Here is a 22,641-nt window from a genome sequence, read left to right as displayed (position 1 = left end):
TATATATATATATCTTCTTTACAATCGATTTTCATCACGACTGACTCAGCGATTGTTTAATTAAATTTCCTTACTTATATTAAAGGCAATATCCTTTACCTATCTAAATCTACTTATCAATTTTCTTATCGAAGTTCTGAAAGAAGATAAAAGCCTTTCCTTGATCTTTTACGAATATACTCTTGAAATACTCTTATAATTTGTTCACAAAAACTGAATAAGCAGTATCTCCGTTTAAAGGCAAAGGAATTTTAAGAAAATTTTCTCCGAAAAAATATTAAATACTGATAATCAATTTTCGATAGTGTGACAAAAAAGTAAAATTTTTTGTTGTAAAAGTTATAATTTGTACTAAAAATTTAAATGTGCAACTGTACAAAGAATGCTGCAAAATATTAAATTATACTGAAAAAAATGTACTAAATTAAATGTACTAAATGTACTAAATTTTAATAAATATTTGTTTGAATATGATACTAATTTAACATTTACCTAGAATAAATAATATTTATTCAATAAAAAATGATGGTTAAATCAAATTAATGCTTTTTGTATCAAATAAATATACGTTTAGTAAATATTTAGTAAATATTCAGCCAGTATTATATATATTCAACAGATATTTATTAAAATTTAATACATTTTTTGTGTATGATTGACATTCGCTACACTAAGAGAAAAAAGTTGCTATTTCAGAAAAATATTAGTTAATTCAAATGTAACGGTCACGTACTGTTAAGCGAATAATATTTATTAATTTAAACAAACATTTGTTAATTCAAAGTAATATGTTGACATGATTTGTGTATATTTAACTTAAACGTATAAATACTCAAATTAAATAATCGCTACAAATTAAATGCATTTAATCAAGTTAACAACTTTTTTCTGTGTACGATATTTTAACGTATAATTTTACATATACATATTATTGAGAGATATTAGAAGTTAATGATTAGCATTTCGAAGCAATTTACTATAATAATCTACTGTAATTTTATGTATCCCTATTCTGATAGATTTGGTATTTACTATAATCAAAATGCTTTAAACATTGTGGGAAAAAGAAATGTGGCAGGAACAGCGAATAAACTCCAGCCAATACTGACATCTTTAATGTCGACATGCCTGTGCTCACATAATGGAGTGAATGGAGTTTACTCCTTTGTATCGTATGACTCTTGTTAGTCGTTGTCATCGGCGGTAGCTACGGCGACGTTAAACGAAGAGCATCTCTAATGAAAAACTGAGTTGGATCGACCCGTAATAATATAACGACGACGGCATCTCGCATCTAATTGCATTTCACTGGCGTTATGAGATAATTTGTTTCGAAAATAACATATTACAACAGAGCGCGAATGAATTATATTTGAGTATGTAAAATTATTGATAATATCAAATTAAGTTGAAAGAGAAATTCACGACACATCAATAAATTGATATAAAAATTCTTTGATCAATGGAGTTAAGATAAAAGCGATTTCCGTTACATTCAACTCTTTTGCAATTGAATTGAAAACCTGGATAATAGCATTAATCAACTTACGCTGTATAATCATCGGAAGTTCTGAAAATGAATTTGATTTTAACAGTAAATAAGGGAAATAAAATATTACTTAAAATAAAACTTAATAAAATAAAACTTAATCATAATAATGTTAATTAATTCAAAGATTCGTTCTTGTTTTTTTTATCATAGTGCATTCATGTTTAATAGATACATACATTAGTCAAAATTTATATAATACTCCTGCATTCTGTGCAATAACAGCGTACATTAAAAAAATTTAATTTATTATATATTTTTAATTGCATCAGATATTCAATCACAATAATCTTTTGAAATGCCTTAGGTACTCTGGAAAAAATGTTTCATATATAATTATATATAATTGTATATACCTACAATATGTCAATTTTTTTATATAGGGTAACTCTGATATATACGCCGCACCTATCAAAAATTTAATTATTAATATTAATTTATTAATTTATTAAGTATTATTTACTATGTTTAAAGTAAACAATCAATCAATATTAACTATATCAATAAAAATTTTGTACTCTCTATATTAATAAAAATTTTGTGACTCTCTCTACTACTATGAAAAAAATATTAGAAATCCGAAATATTTATTTTTCATATTAAAAAATAAACTTTTTGAAATCTTTACATTTTTGCCGTATATTTCATAGAGATAGAATATATGGCTACTCATAGGAGGAGAGAGGGTATGTATGGCTCATGAAAAATTTACAAATAATATATATAAATAAAACATAAAATGACGTAAAATAATTTATAAAATGTGTTTATAAAGTTTTATTAAAGAATAAGAATGGTAAATATATGAAGTAATAAATAATAATTACAATCTTTCTACATATATTATAAGTGACATAAGGTACATATTTCATATAATTTATTGCATTTAGTGAATTGAATCTGCGCACTTTGTATGTATGCTTTGAGCATAAATCCCAGTCGCTAAAAATGCCGTATATCCCAAAGAGGTCGAATAAAACAACAAACTAAACAAAGAATACGAAAGCAAAGCACTTGTATTTTGCTACATAACATACTTTACTATTTCACTACACGTATGTATTACGAAATAATTACTAAGTTTTTTACATACCCTACAGTGATCATTTTATGTAGATTATAATTTATGTTACTTATTACAGTGACAAATCGATTTAACTCACAATAATTCATTAATTTTATTTTATTAATATTAACAGTAAGAAAAAAACTGAAATCATAACACAATATTAATATAACATAAAGACATATAACAGAGTAGTTGCGGGAAAATTATCCCCACTCCTTCTATTTTTTCTGACTTCTACGGCGTAAATCCCAGTGCGGCATACTTGCCGGAGTTACTTTAATTATATATAATTATATATAAAATATATCCATTTATATAACATTTTTGCCCGGGTATTATTAAGATTATTAACAAAAATTTAAATAATATTTAATCTTTACGGTTTGTTGTTCAATTATTCAAATTTACAATACTTTATCTTTCAATTTCTCAAAATAAATTAAATCTACTTCAGTTGTCATCGCATCCAAGTTTTTAATTAGACTTTCAAATTAGTTTAAAAGTTGTATGAAATATTTCTCGTTTAAAGTTACAATATCTGTTAATTTGTAGCTATTATTTTGAAATATTAATTAAACGTAATTAATCAAACATGAACGTAAGCATTCAGATCAAAGAAAATTAATTCTGCACTCTCTCTCGACGCGTTGATAGATTATCTATAGAATTCTATGATGTCTTTCAAAATCTCCTGAATTGTATCCTAGCTGATTCAAAGTTAGTTAAAGACATATACGATAGTTGCATCGATTAATGGCGCGTGTTGGACTTGTCGTAAAGCCGGATTATGACTTTGCTTGGATAAACGTTTATATCTGACCTGGGATGTTGCGGTGCAACCATACCAGTCGCAGATATTACTTTGTAAAAGCGTATTTTGCTTAAATGTATTTCGTGAGAATTAAGACATCTGCGGAACAATTTCGCAAGATTAATTTAACAATTTTTTAAATAACATGTTTAATACTTTAGACGTATTATTTGTTGCAGTAACTTGAACCACACGAAATCATAATCGATTTCCTAAATTTTTTAAAAATAATATTCGAAATAATCAGTAAAATAATAAAATATGTTGCTTGAAATGATAAGAGAAAATGAACGTTAGCGTTATTTGGCACAATGCATGTAATAATAAAAATAGTAAATAAAATAGTATATAACAGCTAAATAATTATATAATTTTTACTAGTAAATACGAATACAAAAATACAACAATTTTTTTTTAATATGTACGTCAAAATGTATATGTAAATAAAACTTCTACTTACAATATATATAATTTTATGTGTTGCATACCGCAACACATATAAAACAATTTTGCAAATAATAGTTTTTTAAAATATTAGATGTTTATGTAAGTGAATCAATTCTTGAGAGCGTCGTAATTGAATTGATTTTTCTCTCCAAAAAATTCAAATGGTTAATAAAATATACCCAAGCACAAATTTTATTTAGATTTTTGTGGATAACATATATTAAAGTGCTCTTTCTGGACTACGTTTTAAACTTCCTCTTTGAGGAAAATTTTACTCGAAATATATTATATGTATAATATAGTATAAATATAGTACATGTAACGTATACCATAGCATATAGAGTAAAACTTTCCTCAGATAAGAAGTTTTGAAACGTAGCTCTGGAATGGAAAAAAACATCACAATTATTTTTGATTCATATGTCAATAAAACTTTTGCAATATCGTTTAGTGTTGTTTCTTCATATTCTTTTATATAGCAACAAATTATCGATTTGTCAGAGATTTGCTTTTGCAATGCTAATCCAGCATTTAATAAAATCCACATATTTTTACAGATTTTCATCGCGTCCGCAACATTTCCGTTTTAATTCGGATAGTTTTATATTATCGATGCATGTGGAAGGAAGTAAAATGTGTGAACGTTAGCGATGTACAGAAGATTTTCTGAATTCATGCCGGATTTTATACTTTTACTGTAACATGATAAATATTTGTCTATCCACGATATTGTAAGCGCGTGCATGAAGTTTAGATAATGCGAACTTGGCAAGATAATGCACCTTTTGATAGAGAAGACTCATGTACAAAATCATTTGCGCGTCAAGCATTGACGTAGAAGTGATTGCAAAATGTCAATCTACGATATTTCACTTTAAAATGAAATTCTATAAGGTAACTCCGAACAAATACGCTGCGCTGGGATTTACGCCGTAGAAATCAGAAAAAATAGGAGTGAGATAATTTTCCCGCAACTACTCTATTACATGCCTTTATATTAGTATTGTGTTATGATTTCAGCTTTTTACTATTAATACGGTTAATTAATGAAATTATTGTGAATTGAATGGATTTGTTACTGTAATAAGTAATGCCATCATAAATTATAATCTACATAAAATGATCACTGTAGGGCGCGTAAAAGACTTAGTAGTTATTTCATGATACGTGGAATAGTAAAGCATGTGGTGTAACAAAATACAAGTGTTTTGCTTTTATATTCTTTATTTAGTTTGTTGTCTTGTATATCACACCTGTTTGGCATTTTTAGCGAGCGGGATTATGCCCAAAGCAAAGTGCGTAGATCAATTCAGTACATTAAATGCAATAAACGCATTATATGAAATATGTACCTTATGTCACACTTGTAATATGTAGGAAGATTGTAATTATTATTTATTACTTCATATACATATTTACTATTCTTATTTCTTAATAAAACTTTATAAACACATTTTATAAGTTATTGTGTCATACGTTTTATTTATATGCACAAATTTTTCATAAGCCGTACATATCCCCCCCTTCCTTTATGAGTAGCCATATATTCCCTATGAAATGTATGGCAAAAATGTAAGGATTTCAAAAAATTAATTTTTTAATATGAAAAATAAATATTTTGGATTTCTAATATTTTTTTCATAGTAGATAGTACAAAGGTGCGTCATCAAAATCCGAACAAATTTCAATTTAAATTTTCCACTCTATTGTGCCTCCGCCAGAGAAAGCCTCATGCTTGTTGTCCGAGAAAGCCTAATGCTTCTAATAAATAGTCATATTCTCAAAATGGTCATGATGTTGAAACCAAGTGCGGAGTATAATCGAAGAGCCGCAATCATCGAAGGCCTTTGCGCTGGATGCTCAGAACGGAAATAATTCGGTTCTTTGGATACCTGAGATCAATCGTTTATGACATATTGTGGCAAAATATATGGCTTTAGAACAGTCCAACGAAGGTTCCAGTATGTCAGCGAGGAAAAGTCACTCGAAAGAACACATCGCAGGATCCTGCAGTCACTGAAAGGGTTCAAACACTGGATGACCCAGGGCAATTGTTGCGAAAATTAGCATCGATTGTTGGTGTAAGCGAGCCAACAATGCATCGAATTGCCGAAGAGGACCTTTGATACAAATCGTACACATTAAAGATACGACAGATCTCTCTGAGACTGCCAGGACAAGCCGAGTTGCTCATCTCGGCTCCCATTCTGGCCTCCCAACAGCCCAGATTTAAATTCCTTGGACTACTATGTATGGAGTGTAATTGAAAGGATCACAAACAAGTCTCGGCATCTCAATGTGACGTCATTAAGGACCGCTATTGAGGCAGCATTCGTCGGCATGGACAGCGCTACATTACAGCGTGCAAACGCACCGAGAATAGAGGCCGTCATTCAAATTAATGGACGATATTGAATAATTGTGCTCTACAGGGTAGAGCACAATTATCCCTCAAGTATCATGTAAAAGGATTTTTTGTAATATTTAATTTTTCATTAAAAACATTTTGTTTAAAGAACATTTTGTTTGATTTGTCCGGATTTTGATGACGCATCCTATATACTGATATAGTTCCTTTATAAACATAGTAAATAAACTATCCTATAAACCTATAAACATAGTAAATAATACTTAATAAATTAAGTTTTTGATAGATACGGCGTATATACCGGAGTTACGTTAATCGAAATTTCCTTGTGACTTCCCTCCTTCCATGTATACCTACTTGAATTCCGTGTTGAATCCGCTCGGTTTAAACTGGATTGAGTTGGGATAAAGATGTCGAAGCACGACGATATAAGTCATAGAAGTTGTAATGGACAATATAATTTGTTATCTTATTGCTTTAATAACGTGTTTTATAATTTTAGAATTTAGTATGAGACTTAAATGCATTAGTAGATGATTATCTGCAAATATAATCATCGGCAAATAACTATTAAATTTATATTAATTTCTGCAATCATAAAAAGTTACATAATACTGTTCAACGAAAAATACACAAGAACGAAAGTAATCATTTTTCAATTTTTGGGCGCTCATATTATAATTCTGTTCGCAATTAAAAAATTGCAAAATTGCAAATTCCTCAAAACGTGATAGAAACTTGATAGAACACTTTAATAAACAGAATCATATTTAGCGTTTGAAAAATGATTATCTTCGTTCTTATGTTAAGAAAAATAATTTTTTGTTAAATAATATAATTGAAGAACTTATTTCTTTATAAATCATTCTTAATTTATATTTAAGAAATAGATATTAATGTATTATGTAAAGTTACAAAAATCTGATAATCTCTAATTTTTTATCTATGAATTGGACTATTTAGAAATGTATTTGAGCCGTACAATTATAAATTTTAAATAAAAGAAATAAGAAAAAATACGATAAATGCAATAAGTTTGCTAATAAAGAGGTTAATGCAAAAATATCTTTTAATATCTATTGGTAATTACAAGTGCAATTAGACTACCTTTTAAAATATATTTTTTAAATATACACTTGCAAATACGTTAACACACATGGAACTGTGTATTTTCGCATAGAATTAAATAGATACATACTTATGCCACATTCATATGCAGCAAATTGCAAATATAATTGGCTCGAGCTCGAACGCATATTGTAAATTGGTTCAATCGCGATAATATTTATATAGATCTCAATGTGCCTCGTAAGAAATTGGTTTTTCTCCCTGTTTCAGTTATAGTGATGTGCGCTAATTCAACGACCATTCGGGAAATATTGCTAGCTGCTGAGGAGCTTGGAATGGTGGACTCAGGGGAATACGTGTTCTTCTCAATAGAGCTCTCCTCTAGGTGAATACATTCGCAATTTTAACACTAAGAGTAATATTGCATATATTTTTCCGGCGTGAATAGCATGTTATTGCTATTTATTTTGTGAAAGTTTCGCAAAATAAAAAATAATGATAAACATATACGCGATCATATAAACATAACATTTCACGAACATTTAAATGAAATAGGATGTAAAATATTTTTCAAACGTACAAGATAAAAAAATAGTTGCAAGAAAAATCTCGTGCGTATCTGAGAGAACAAAATTAATTTTTTTTTTAATCGCACTATGTACTGAAAATAGAATTATGTTTGTGTATCACAGTTTTCCCTCTTTAATCCGAGAATAGTTACCTATTGGGGTGATTTTTATATCCCAGTATACATATAGCAAGAAAATGAAATTCAACCGTAATAGATTTTTTTATTGATCAGGAAATACGCACCTATTTTTTTATTTCATTTTATTTTTTTTAAATATGAAGTAAATATATATACATAATAATCTCAAATGCTAATAATTGTAGAATAATTGATAATGTAAATATCAAGTTAATCTTTTTTTTCTTTTTAATCTGAAGATATTTTCATTTAAAATATTCTATATGTAAATATTTATTAAAATGTATATTATATTGTCTAATGAGACAATATAATTTTAGCTTATGCTATAAATCAGCTCAAAATCTGCAGCAATATGAGTCGTATGTTAAAAAACTGGAGCATAAACAGGGATACTTGCACAGCGCGTGTCTCTCTCGAACACTGAAGCCGTTTTATAATTGAAACGAATATGGAGTCATACTCGGTACATATGAGCTGATTTCTTATAGAAGGAAAATTGGCATGAAATACGTCGCATCTGTATTCAGGGAGGAAAAAATAAAAAGACCTTAAAATGGACTCGGACGATGTTTCTTCATAGTAGATTAAAGTATATATGCTCGTTCTATATAGATAAAAGATTTTTTTATCTGCAAATTAGAATATAATTTCTCTGTAAAAATTCATGTAAATATCTTCTGTCTTATTAACGTGATATCGTCGGTATATTATTCAGTCAGTATATTTCGGTAGTAATTATTTGTCTCGATTAACAATAAATAACAAGTAATTTCTATGATTACCTGGAATAATGCTAATATTAGTTCAATTATTTAATATAATATGGTTAGAGTGAAACAATTAGGTATATTTACTTTGTTCATTCTGCTTCCTTGAGAAGCTTATTTTATGTTATCAAGAGTTAAAGTTTAGAGTTTAATTCAACTTAATTTATCTCTTGCCACACATCGATATCGTCGATGCATGTGGTCGTGAAGCAATTTGCTCGATTAGATAAACTCACGTATATACTGTATATATACAATTAAGTATGTTAATGCGCTCGCATTCACAGACTATCTGGTATGCGATTCACCGATTCCTTCTTTTGCAGGATAAAATAATATCGATCTCTTCTTTCGTAGAATAAAGCTATATTAATTTTCAAAAGACATCCCTTACATGTTAGAGAGAGAAATTTGATCAATGAAAATAAGCATGTCGGACGACATTAAATTTCTTGTTTGTACGAAGTGCACATCGTACGATCGTGTTGTTTAACGAAGATTTGAAAAGCTTTGTCCTGGAAAATTGCTAATCTTGGAATTGGTCGTAAACGTAACGTAGTATGTGATCTTTGCCATCGTAAGAAACTTACGATCGCATTCTTGGATGTTATTTTATTTTTTTGATGGTCTTATTCGAACAATGGTCATGTATCTGCGAATGATCAAAATGAGAGAGACAAACCTTTTAGTGATCCCCATGATAAAGATCGAACATTAATGATCGTTTGGTTACATAAAGAAAATATCCGTCTCTGTGAAAGCAAAACTATTGTAGCGAATATCCAGTTGCATTTTCGCTTCGTTCTTTGTCTTTCTAGATCTCGTTAATAGAGGATATCATGCGATTTCGGGTCGAGTGGAACTTATCCGTCAGAAACCTTAAACCGCATCCTTCAAATCGAATCAGAATAGACATTGATACCATTGTAAACCGTATAAATCACTAAATTGTATAATCTTCACCATTATGCCAGTAATAGAGAAACAATGAAACAGTTTTCAAAAAGAAAAATATAAGCAAAAATTTTCGCATGAAGTTAGCAAAATCTTGCTTTCATACATTTTTTTCTAGTGCGAAAAATGAAAATCGGATTTAACATGAGAATTAAAACAAACACGAAATAAAAAAGCAACTTGATCATCTCATAGCTTGAGCAACGATCGATGTTGACTTCAGCAGTAATTGGAATTTTTATTCATCATCAGTTTTTCCAACTAGAATTAATCCAATAACCTTTCTACAATGCTAGTCCATTGCAGATGTTGAAAAAAAAATACCACGCGTCTTTTGAATTCACATTCATTATGCAAGAAACGTACCCGGTTTTTTCTTGGATAATTAAGCATCTCTGATGTTCCTATCTATAAAATTCCTATATATAAAAAGTCAAGAAATTTCCAGAATGCCAAGCGGAGAAAAACTTTGCGGAGTGACTTAAGATTGCTTTTGAACTATGTCGATTTTTATTCGCTCACCTTAAGCTCGGAAGAGATGTGCAAGATATAAAAAAAAATAAACAAGTGAGCCTTCGTTGGCGCAGACGCCCACGGTGACGCCGTGTTATTCCCAACGACGTCACTTTATTTAATCACGAGTCCCGTAATCGTTCCGCCACCCACACCATGATTTTTTTTCTACTTGAGAATTTTCACGCCTTGTAATTTAAGTGTTACACGCATTACATATGGTAGATGTTTGTGACTTTTATATGTTCCAATTATAACGTAACGATCGAGCATCATAAAATGAAAGTTATGATCTCTGGTAACGATATAAAGGCGAAAAGCTGCTCGGTCACAGTGTAGTTAAATGATGTTTCACATCGAAACATAAATTAATTGGGTCGCTTTAATATCAACGATTTCAGATAATATTCCAGGAAACAAAATATACATAGTTGTAAAAATCCAATATTTTTAACAATTCAGTATATAATATGAGAGAGATTATTTTTACAAATTTATTTCAATTAAATGTAGCAAGCTTAAAAGAAAAAAAAAATTTAAACTTTTACATTCTGTTTTTGATATGTGTATTTTTTTAAGTATATTTTTCATAATATAATCTTTTCTTAGCAGAATTTATATTATGAGCTACTTTTATAATATTATATTTACGCAATATATCGGCTTTAATGTGATAACATTAAATGAAATTTAATTATATAAAATAATTAAAATAATCTATGAAATAATTAAAATAATCTTTTTGAAGATTTCAATATGATACGTAATAATTTATTATTTAAAAAATGCTTAATTTGTACAGCAGTTTTTGTAACGATAAAATTTTCATAAAATTAAAGTCAAATCTTTTTATCCAATGATTCGACAAACGCGAGGATTTTTTTGTATCATAATAATATATATCTGTAAAAACCTTATTGCGGAGTATCAAGTGAATTAATGTATTCTAGCGATAATGATTCCAAGGAACCATGGAGAGTCAACAGCGACACAGATGAGAGGAACGAGAAGGCTCGAAAGGCTTATCAAGCCTTATTAACAGTAACGGCGCGCACTCCAGACAATCTAGAGTATCTGAATTTTTCGCGCGAAGTTAAATCTCTGGCTCAGAACAAATATAACTTCATTTTCGGTAACAGCTCAGTCTCAACCTTCGTAACGGCATTTTACGATGCTGTGTTGCTTTACGCTCTGGTCCTTAAAGAGAGCCTACCAGAGAAGCCGGGTGAGGTCAACCTAGACGGCGGTAATTTGACGCGGAGAATGTGGGGAAAAAGTTTCAAGGGTAAGTTTCAGTTTTTCTAATTTATTATACTTGTATTTATAACAGAAGTCATTCGCGTCAGTCAATCAAGCATGACTTATGTCGATTGTGGAGAATTATTTAAGAATTTACGAAAAGCGTCTTCTTATTCACGATGGAAAATCATGTTGTCCATTATCAGTATTTGTTGCATTAACGCCAACGGATCGCACATCGTTTGTAAATACAGTCGACAAAACTAGCACAGTTTTTTTTTAATAAAAAAGCTTCGACGATAAATGTAACAATATCGACAGTGTCGTTAAGAGGTATAGAAAAAACTTAAACTCATAGAATGAAAATCGACCAATAACATGGAAGAGGATGAAATTGATAATATCATCGTTAATTAGAAAAGCTTTGGCCAGAACAATTAAATTAACTATCCCGATGAATCACAACAATCTGTCAAAGATGTCACGGTTTTCCAATTTTAATAAGGAAATTTATACATCGTTTTTTATCTTTCTTTCTCTTTCTAATTCCTTGAAATGTTATTTGAATGTTTATAATATTTTCATTTTTGCCACGCATATAACGTGTTTCAAGTACTAAGCGCTTCCTTTAATTTTAAATTCTTCAATTAATTTGGAAGCGACCACCTTAAAAAATATTTATAGTTGCACGTAAATAAATTTATATTTATATTCAAATATTTATCAGTCTGAATTTATGTTATTGTATCTTGCAATATGAGAATATAAACAATTGCTTTTTGCTCTGACTTTATGTCTCATCTGTCAAGCAAATATTTTTGAAGTATGATTTTCTATTTCCTTACATATACATATACATATACGCTACAAAGTTCCGTCCCGATTTTCGACTCGTGAGTTTTCTAAAAGAATTTTATAGCTGACGTAACTAACGTCAAAAGGATGCAAGGTTGCCAGTTTGCTTTGTATTTTAATGCATCTTGTTCATGTCTTATGTTATATCAAAAAGAACGACTTTTCTGAAGTATTTAAGAATTTTGATAGAAATTGATCTGAAAATAATTTTGTTAGACCACCAAAATAATGTAGTATCTAGAAATCTCAATTAATCAATTAATCTGTTTCCTACATAATCAAAATTATGTAGGAAACTTTAAGGATGCGTTCTATTTAACGTTCATAATAATCCTTGCGTGCATTTCATCTAATATTTGATAAACAAGGGTGAAATATCGATTGTGAGCGTTACTTAAGTGGAACATACTCAAGATGAATTGCAAATAATTTTAACAAAGTTTCTAGCAATCAACTTGGGCGTCCTGCATAATTATTTTGCTGACCCAACAAAACAAGTTTCAGATCAATAGCTAACTAACTGTTTACTTAGCAGAATTGTTTTATCGAGCTCCTATATACATTCTCATAGAGCATTGCTATATATAGCATTCCTATATATTGGTTATGTCGAACTACAGTGAGATTTTTATCACCGTGCGAAATCAAGTTCTTCGAGAATTAACACTTCTTTTCAACTACCTGACTATAATATTCAATTTTAATTAAGTATTAAGTAATTAAGGCCCGGTTGCACCAAACGTTACTTTGATTTTAAACGAAATTTAAAACTCTCTTTGTCTTGTTTTAAAGCTGAAAAAGAAACAAAGAGAGTTTTAAATTTCGCTTAAAATTAAAGTAACATTGATGCAATCGGGCCTAAACCATTGAGTAATCGTAAATGCTTTATTTTTACATAATTATGATTAATTCTAGGAATAACTGGTGATGTAAATATCGATGAAAATGGCGATAGAATTGCGGATTATTCTCTGCTGGATATGGACCCGGAAACCTCCAGATTCGAAGTAAGACATCTCCGAAAATTAACAATTATCTATTTCTAATTATAAGATATAATTTTATCCAAAGTCCCGCAACTAAAATAATTTAATTTGAGATGTTGCGAGTTAGTGAATTTAATATTATCAAGCTAACTAATAATAAGTATAAAATCCGATAACATCTCTAACGCGTATTGTTTTACTCTGTAACACACTCATGAACTTATTTCATCCTCTTCCGTGCTTTCATCTTATTCGTGAATTAATTCTCCGCAGATTGTAGCCAATTATTACGGTGCGAATAAAACATTGGAATATATCCCTGGGAAACAAATTCACTGGGCCGGTGGTCGTTTAGAACCACCCCCGGATACACCTACGTGCGGATTCGACGGATCATTATGTCCTGATAATTGTGAGTGGGTAACGCTTTTTTAATCTTAATTTAAATATAATATGCGATATAGAATTGCAAAAATACGATAGAAATATATAATCGCATTTAATGAGAAATAAAACAATTTTTATATTTAATAAATTTTAATAACCTTTCGTGACTAAAAATATGTAATATTTATACTGGACTGTTTGAAATAAAACATAGAACTTTTTTTGCAATCGCGTTGGCATAATTCTTCTGCATAAAGCAATCTTGATACTTTCTCTCTCTCTCTCTCTCTCTCTCTCTCTCTCTCTCTCTCTCTCTCTTTCTTTCTTAGGATACATTCCTAAATATCTTCTCCAAGGAAAATTTTACTTGAGATATATAATACACGTAACATTACAATAGTATACATAACATCTTTCTCGGAGAGGACGTTTTGGAATAACGTAACTTTAAAAAATGTAGATATTTTTTTGTAATTTAAATTACATGAATATTTGACAGCTCTTCCGGGATACGCTATTCTCTCTATGGTATTGAGCTCCATCGTAGTCGTTCTCGTCGTCGGTTCAGTATTTATTTATCGGTAAGTTAAGTTTGCTTTTAAACTAAAATTTTATGTATTTTACGCGAATTTATCGATATTGATAACGATATAGATATCTTTGAGTATTACTTTTGATAAATTAAAATTTAGATATCAAAAAATAAAACGGAATCGATAAAACGAGATATTCCAATCGGAATAATATACTTTATCAAATATACTTCGCAAAGAGAAAAAAGATATCTGTAAAAAGATGTATTGTTTGTATAAAATAAAAACTCATGTATAATAATTTCAAATCCAGTTATTATCAAGAGCATGGTTTAAATTAATAGTTTAAAGTGGCCGTTTTCTTTTTCTTATTCTCTTTTTCTATTTCATTTTAATTGAAGAAGATTAACAAAATCATTTTCTCTGGAAATTGTTTCTTATTGCATTTGTGACAAAGCTTCTTATTGAATATATTAATCTAATGATATCAAAAATATTCCAATAATGAATAAAAAAGTTTTACCAACAATATCATTTATTTAATCAGCAGAATAGTTAAAGTGAAACTGATACTAAAATAGCAAAAATTAAATAATTAAAATAATTTTAAAGTGTAAAACCTTAATTCAGAGATTTGCTAATATTCGCGCTGATATGTATTAATTAACATAGATTCACTATTAAAAATTTGAAAGACATTGTCAGTGCTCATTTTTTCGTGAAGAAATGATTTCGATAATCCCTAAGTAGCACACGTTAACTGCACATGTATTTATATATTGAGAAGGTATAACTGATTGTGAGAAGATCTTCGATTTCTTTGATGTATGATATGGAAGGAGAATAAGAAGAAATGAATGAAGCGAAACACTTATCGGTGCTGAAATTTCTCAGATGCTGCGAACTAATCGATTTAATTATCTGTCTACGTTACTTGTCTAGCTAAGTATCTCTTGTCTCTTCGGTTTGGCAGTTACAAGAACATTCTCAAGAGTGTAAACGAGTTGTTTCCTTCTATTTCGCAGCGATAATCCCAAATCTCGAAATAATTTAAACAAATATATTCGCAATTTAATAGAAAACGTAAAAATTTCACGAAATATTAAAATCGGTTATTAAGTGTTGCCTCAACAATGAATTATCACACTTATTTAGTTAGCATTTATATACACGAAAAACAATAATTCAAAATATCGAATAATGAATTAAAAATTTCACAAATTTATTAATGATTTTCTGATATATTAAAAATAATATATATATATATATATATATATATACATATAAATGAAGAATGTCAATGTTACTAAACTTTTTAGAAATCTCAGTAAGTATAAGAATTTTGGAAGCTAACGTCATCATTCAATGTCAGCATAATAGATTATGTATACATAGACGATCTATAATACGTGTTAGAATTCACGCCAAAATTTGTTTCATTAATGCAAAATTATACGAAACGTCAGTATTATATTTATCATATATATAAGTATCATATATATAAGAAATAAATATAACAAAATATTCACAGTCTTTATACCTAACATTTAAAAAAAAATGGTAATTACAATATGCGAAACGCAACATAAAAATCATGAAATTTATTGCAAATTAGATTTAAAATTTTTTCATTTTACAAATTTAGATTAATAATAAATAACGCTAATTGCACAAACACTGAATTCCGCAACAAATTGCGCAAAATATATATTTGTGAATCTGTATCAATATCAACGGCTGCGTTCAACAAAGAAAATTAATCAATTAGCGCTTAGTGATTCTTTAATTAACTGATTGCTTCTTATCTTTAGTTCTTCGCAAAATCTAAGTGTAGGAAAGAATCGTATTAAAGAATCACTAAGCGTTAACTGATTAGTTTTCTTGCAGAACGCAGTCAATGTATCATTAAATTCTGCATGAGAGAAACTAATATTTTATCGTTGATTCAACGCATCTTTATATTTTCGTTTAATAAAATTTTTATTTACAAGCGATTATTTTGGAATGCTGAATTTTGAATTAAGTATAAAAGCTATTAAATCTTATAAAAATTTTTTTAAAGCAAATATTTATTGAACACATTAATTTGATGAATTTTACGTATTCTTATGTTGTATATATTCGGTCGTTTCTTCATATAATATATTTGATATTAGAATTATACATATAGTTTTAATATTAATATTAAATTAATTATAATATTGAAAGATATTATAATTATCCTAATTTAAAGTTATAATTATTCTATATTATAATTATTCTAATTTAAAGTTATAAAGTTTAATAACTTTGAGATTATATATTTTCAATTTATTACATATATTATAAGTATTATATTTTCAAAACATAATAATACCCTCACATCCTTGTCCATTCATATGAATATTTATATCTACTTATTAGAACTTCTATTTATCCGTAGTCCTATCCATCTTTGTATTTTTATCACATATTCCATCTATATGATATTTTTACACATCTCTATCTTTAGCTAATCATGATTATATTCGAAAGGAAATAGAATCTTAATTGGGACTTATTATACAATTAAAGTTTATCCTACATGGTATTTTTCCTCCATATTATGTGCGATCGCGCATGCATAGATCAGTGTGTGTAAAATTATAGAGTCTATTATTATATCATATTACTTAGTGTTAACTCTATATACATACATATAAGCTATAAAGTATTAAGCTAGATTCGCCTAGAATCGACGAATTGAATCAATCAATATCTAATGCATCCAGAATTAATTATTTATTCTAATTTATTCTAGCCTATCTATTTTAAGGCAGGATTTATGATCTATAATATGTAATATTATATGTAATAATTTATCGTAATTTGTACATGTATTCATTATGTTTTGATATAATTTTCATAAATTTCCTGCTATCTCAACGAAAGAATTCACTTTTCACTCACCGACTGATGCGCAACAGTGGAGGAATCTGCTATGTTGACTATGTCGATACTATAACACACAAATATAAAATCCAGATTAGTACAAACGACAATGCATATTTCAAATAATTATTAAACGCGCGGAATACTAAATTTATTCTTCAAATAAATATTAAAATAAAAAACAATAAAATATAATTATGTAACTAAAAAAAAACTCTTCGTTAAATATAAACTTTCATAAAAAACTTTTCTTTTAATTATATATATAATTTTTTTATATATATAATTTTTGAATGTAATTAAGAGGTAAGCATGAAATTTTATATTAAATATGTATTTAAATCAATTATACTCACTCCAGGATTGCTCTGCCAATACCTGATTCCTGCCAATGCCTGATTTCAATGCCTGGGCTTCCTTTTTCTCCCTATTTAGGTTACCTGCTTCGCAGAAGCAGAAGAACTCGACACAAATCTCCGGATTGCTGTTTTCTGAATTATATAAATAAATGATTCAATTAAAGGAGAAAAACGGTATTTTAGTGTATAAAATTATAATTGTTAGATTGATTATTGTCAACTCTGTACTCCCTCGACACTATATATTCCTGAAAACATAGATAATCATAATCGCATTTAAAAAAGTAATTATTAATAAAAGTAATTATTATCACTTGCGGATTAATTATTAAAAAATCTTTTGTTTTTAAAAAAAGATTTCTTCCAATTTTTAACATCCTACACGACATAGTGCAATAAGTAGCATTGCAATGAGTACTTTTGGCTTTATGATTGTAATTCCTTTTATATACTGAGTCCCTTTATCTCCTCTTCAAGATTGTATCTCCTCTTCAAGATTTATTGAAATGATGAATCCTTCCCTTCATGGGAAGGATTCATCATTTCAATAAAAATTAAAATATTGCACGAAAATATTGCATTCCTTATCTCAATTATTATAATAATAAAAATGAATTACGTTTTAATTCAGAGCATCATGCAAAATCTGTTTGATTTTAAATTACAGAACGTTATAGATGTGATCACAAACGTAATGTATGCGTATATCCTTTATTCGCGCATCTAAAATATTTCATATATTTCAAAGTCATTCGACACGCGTGTATGAATCGTTAAACACGTAATGTATCGGTTATTGTAATAATTATAATAAATGCATTCACTATCTTTTGGTACTTGTCACAGTGGTATCAGGTGGTGTCAGGTGGTGGTTCTGAGAGTTAATTGCGAAGCAACTATGCACTGTTATCCACTCGAATATTGGACAAGAATTGGTGGACAAGAGATAGCGCAACAACCTTGTGTTGCAACAGTATACATAAAAATAAACATCAAAACCAACCGCTAAAGCTTTATGGCAATTTGATGCCATAAAAAGTTTAACATTTTACATAACAGTTTTATTTCAAATATTCTATGTTTAATTAACTTGAATAAGCCATCGATGCTGATTAAATCTAATGTTTATTTGAAAAAGGAAATTAATGAAAAAGGAAATTAATGAAAAAGGAAATTAATTAATATTATGATGTAAAAGTATTTATATAAATATTAAATAAATAATAAATTTAAATTTAATACCTTTCTCTGTATATTACTGTTACGATACAATCGTAAACATAAAATTATAAGAAACTATAAATTTTGTATAAATAAAGTATACTATGCGCTTGGCTTAACATAGATAATATATTTCACACCGATCTATTTCCGACGATAATTATTATTATCGTCTTTCTAGCTCTTCGACTCTTCTTCGGAATTTATTGCGTACCGTTTTGCATTATAACTTTGCTTTACACACGTCGTACATTTCCCCAGGATTTTAATCAGAGATGCAATATCGCAGTTGCACAGCTTTACAACTTGCTTTAAAACACATTACGATCTCTGCTTAATATAATGCTATTATCAAACAATGTACATTTCTTCAATCATCCAACATCCAATTTACCGATATCTTTAAAGATCTTTGTCGCTAAACATCTGTTGAAAATATCTTAAATTATTGTAATAAATTAAAAAATTAAAATTAGTAGAATGAAATTATTCGTATCTCTCACTGAGAGAAATTTAATTTACGCGATATTTTTTATTAGAAAATGCTGAAATAATTTGTGAGATGCAAATGACAGTAATGCGAGCAAAAATTCGCCTCGAAAGCCAAATACTACATCTGTAATATTACACATTCGTGAAACGTAAACAAAATTAATTCTCGCAAAAAGTCAACATACTCATTTCGCTCGAACGATGAGTAAATCAATAATTCGCCAAACTTAGAATTGAATATTTGAAAGAATTTTATCAAAAAAGCTACAGGGAAAAGAAAACTGCCAATAATATTTTTTTAAATGACGTATTGCATATTAGATAACAGCTGGGGATTAAAAATACATAAATATATGCGTACTGACATGCGTATGCAAAATATCGAATTTCAATGCTGTTGGATACGCAATTCGATGTTACTGGTACATGAAAGTAATCCATGTGTTTATTCGCGAGAGTTTGCAGTGGCGTTATATGTATATTTCCAAATCTATAGAATCGATCGAGTTCAGCGAAATTGCATATATCCATGTCGCAACCTTAACAAATACATACAGTAATATTAAGCTTTCGTCGATTGTTTGCAATTCATCCCATGAATGTTTGACGATGAACTTTCGATGCATATATTGAACTCATTTAGATCAGGAGATTCCGGACATACGAAGCCTTTATACGCGGAATAATATCCCGCCTGGGATATTATCAGATAGGCGTGTGGTTATGAGATACGCAGACACATAATTACCCTCTTGCGCTGTTCAACATGTACGCACACTAACGCGATAGCGAACATTGTTAATTATATACTCGCGTACGTTCGTATATACGTAGATATCAGGAAATATGCCAAACAAGTAACATGTATGTACGTACAAGCAGTATAGACATCTACCTACATACGCGTGCACGCAAATTTATCGAGTTGACAAATTGCATTTTTATAATGGATGGAGACATCATGAAAATATTTCGCATATATTTTATATACGCTATATAATAATTATCGTTGATAAAAAGCATCTCGTTAATTAGCGAAAAAAAAGTGTGCTCTTCTTTGTCATGAGAAAGAATAATAGATAATGCAATTATCAAGAATTAATTCACACACACAATATATACGTTTAAGCGTCATTAAGTGCGCGATTTATCATAAAGCCATAAAATATTGCATAAAACATTTGTTAACACACATATGGCTCTCTTCAAGAGTTACCCGTCGATAATATTGTCGTTTGTTTTGCAGGCGTTTCAAACTGGAAGCGGAAATTGCCTCCATGACATGGAAAGTGCATTGGGGTGACGTAATCGTGATACCTAACGCGAAGACAAGAGGCTCTATGTACTCCCTAATCGCGAATAAGTTTCGCGGTAGTGAACTGGTAAATATGACGGAAAATGCAATTTTTACATGATTTTTGTAGAATTTATGACATCGCCTTACTTGCGGTAACGACACAATTTAATTATCTGGGATTTCAAAAAGTAATTCGAGTGGATTAAGCAAATATTTGTCGCGATGAGTTATAGTGGTTAAAATAAACAACGTTGCAATTGCGATCGAATTTTCATCATAGCTTATCCCGATAGCGTTTCCAATAATTTTCATTCCTGAGAGGATGTGGTGTTCGTACCTCAGGTAGGATCTCTAAAGAAAGGAAAGAGGACAATGGTGGAAAGTATTACTTCGCGAGTAGTGCTTTACCCACTTCCAGAGCATCCGGAGTAGCAACCATAAAGAAGACTTTATTTCATTGTACGTTATTCTGTTGACGCGTTTCTTATCATTTTCCTACATAGCGTTAAGATACAGCAGCAAAAGAGAAAGCGTCCGTTTTTAAATTTATTGTTTGTATACTTTCTTATATACAACGAATAAGAGAAAGAACAGAAAGAAAATAAATTTCCCTTATAACTTTGGCTTTATTTAATTACAAAATGAATGTCGGAGTTTTTTATCTAGAGAGTCAGAATCTTTGACTAATTTTCATGTTTTAATTTAATTGAAATGTCAACAATATTTTTTTTCACATGTTAAACAATTATTAGTGAAAAACATTTTTCGAATAAAAGAAACATTATTATGTATTAAATAACGAGAATTTATTTTAATTAATTTTATTTATAAATTTGCGTTTAGTTTTAAAAATTCGATTACTGAGGCTTTTAGTATTTGAAGTTTATCAATACTCTGCCTTACGTAACTCTCTTCTAATCTATTAATATTTAAGAGATGATTTTTGTTCCAGACGATATATTCTGAAGATAATGCAAGTCTGCCAGATGGTGTTGATCGAAATGTATATGTTCCGACAGGATTTTATAAGGTTAGAATATGTTTGTTTTCATTTTATCTTTAAATCACAGTGCACATGATGTGTTATCAATTATGCAGAATATAATTAATTTATAATGACTTTGGTTGGACACATTAATGCAAAGTAGTGCATATTAAAACTATTATGGACTAATTTATGTAAAAGTAAAATGCAAATATACATACATATATATATATATATACATATATATATACACACATATATTTCAAATATAAGATACAAATTTTTTTAATATTGTGCTTAAGCACAATAAAATGTATTAAGAACTTAATGGTTTAATTCGTTTTCATATTTATATTAAACATACATTTATATTAAACATACATTTTTTTTACGTTAATTTGTGTACAATTTAATGTGCATCAGTAAGCTCTGAGTGCATCCAATCGAATTCGCTATTATATAGACATAAAAGAAATAAATCATGATGCATAAGCATCGCAAAAAAATTATTTTCCGATTTATTTCCAAGTTGTTTATCGAGGTGCAATTTCCAATATTAACAGGATTAACGCCAACGTATGTTATCTACAATCGGAATACGTATATATTCCATGCGTGTTGAACAGAGGCTTGTGTTGTTCACGTCTGCCAATCAATATTCACTTTTTTTTTAAATAAGGATATTGCTTCAAACTAGAATGTCAAACAATCACGCGACACATACGTTCGAATAGAAAAACGTAGCGTGAGAAATTAATTTCTCAATAATTTAGTTGCAAATATACGACTGCATTTCAAAAAAGTTTTTTTATGTATAAGATTTAAAATCTTTTTTTTGATAGCCTTATTTTTTACGAAATTTTTTTGATATTGAATAACAAGAATTCGATATTTATCTAATTTATATATTCGGTTTTACAATCTATATATTTAAACTGTATAGCCATATTACAACTGTTAAAGATAACAACTTGTAACAGCTATAAAGTAGAGATGTCAAGGAAGATTTTATGTGTCAAAATAAAAAGTGTTCTGCCTGATAAAAAATAATGGCTCATTTGATATGGAATGCTCGATATGTATATATATATATATATATATGTATGTATGTATATATAT

The 22,641-nt window shown here is 28.9% G+C and overlaps 1 protein-coding gene across 1 annotated transcript in view; it reads left to right on the top strand.

Annotated features, from left to right (window-relative positions):
* The window catches only part of LOC108690029 (atrial natriuretic peptide receptor 1-like), a 113,364-nt gene that overhangs the window by 44,781 nt on the left and 45,942 nt on the right, over nucleotides 1–22,641 (top strand). The window contains exons 6-12 of the mRNA XM_018197091.1: nucleotides 7,583–7,697; nucleotides 11,209–11,543; nucleotides 13,268–13,359; nucleotides 13,612–13,750; nucleotides 14,225–14,306; nucleotides 20,487–20,622; nucleotides 21,490–21,567. Of these exons, the coding sequence (XP_018052580.1) occupies nucleotides 7,583–7,697; nucleotides 11,209–11,543; nucleotides 13,268–13,359; nucleotides 13,612–13,750; nucleotides 14,225–14,306; nucleotides 20,487–20,622; nucleotides 21,490–21,567 (977 nt within the window). The remainder of the gene's footprint in view (nucleotides 1–7,582; nucleotides 7,698–11,208; nucleotides 11,544–13,267; nucleotides 13,360–13,611; nucleotides 13,751–14,224; nucleotides 14,307–20,486; nucleotides 20,623–21,489; nucleotides 21,568–22,641) is intronic.

This window comes from Atta colombica, unplaced genomic scaffold (genome assembly GCF_001594045.1).
Source record: "Atta colombica isolate Treedump-2 unplaced genomic scaffold, Acol1.0 scaffold293, whole genome shotgun sequence".
Classification (NCBI taxonomy): Eukaryota; Metazoa; Arthropoda; class Insecta; order Hymenoptera; family Formicidae; genus Atta; species Atta colombica.
Note: the sequence above shows the minus strand (reverse complement) of the source record. Positions and strands in the feature narration are given on the sequence as shown.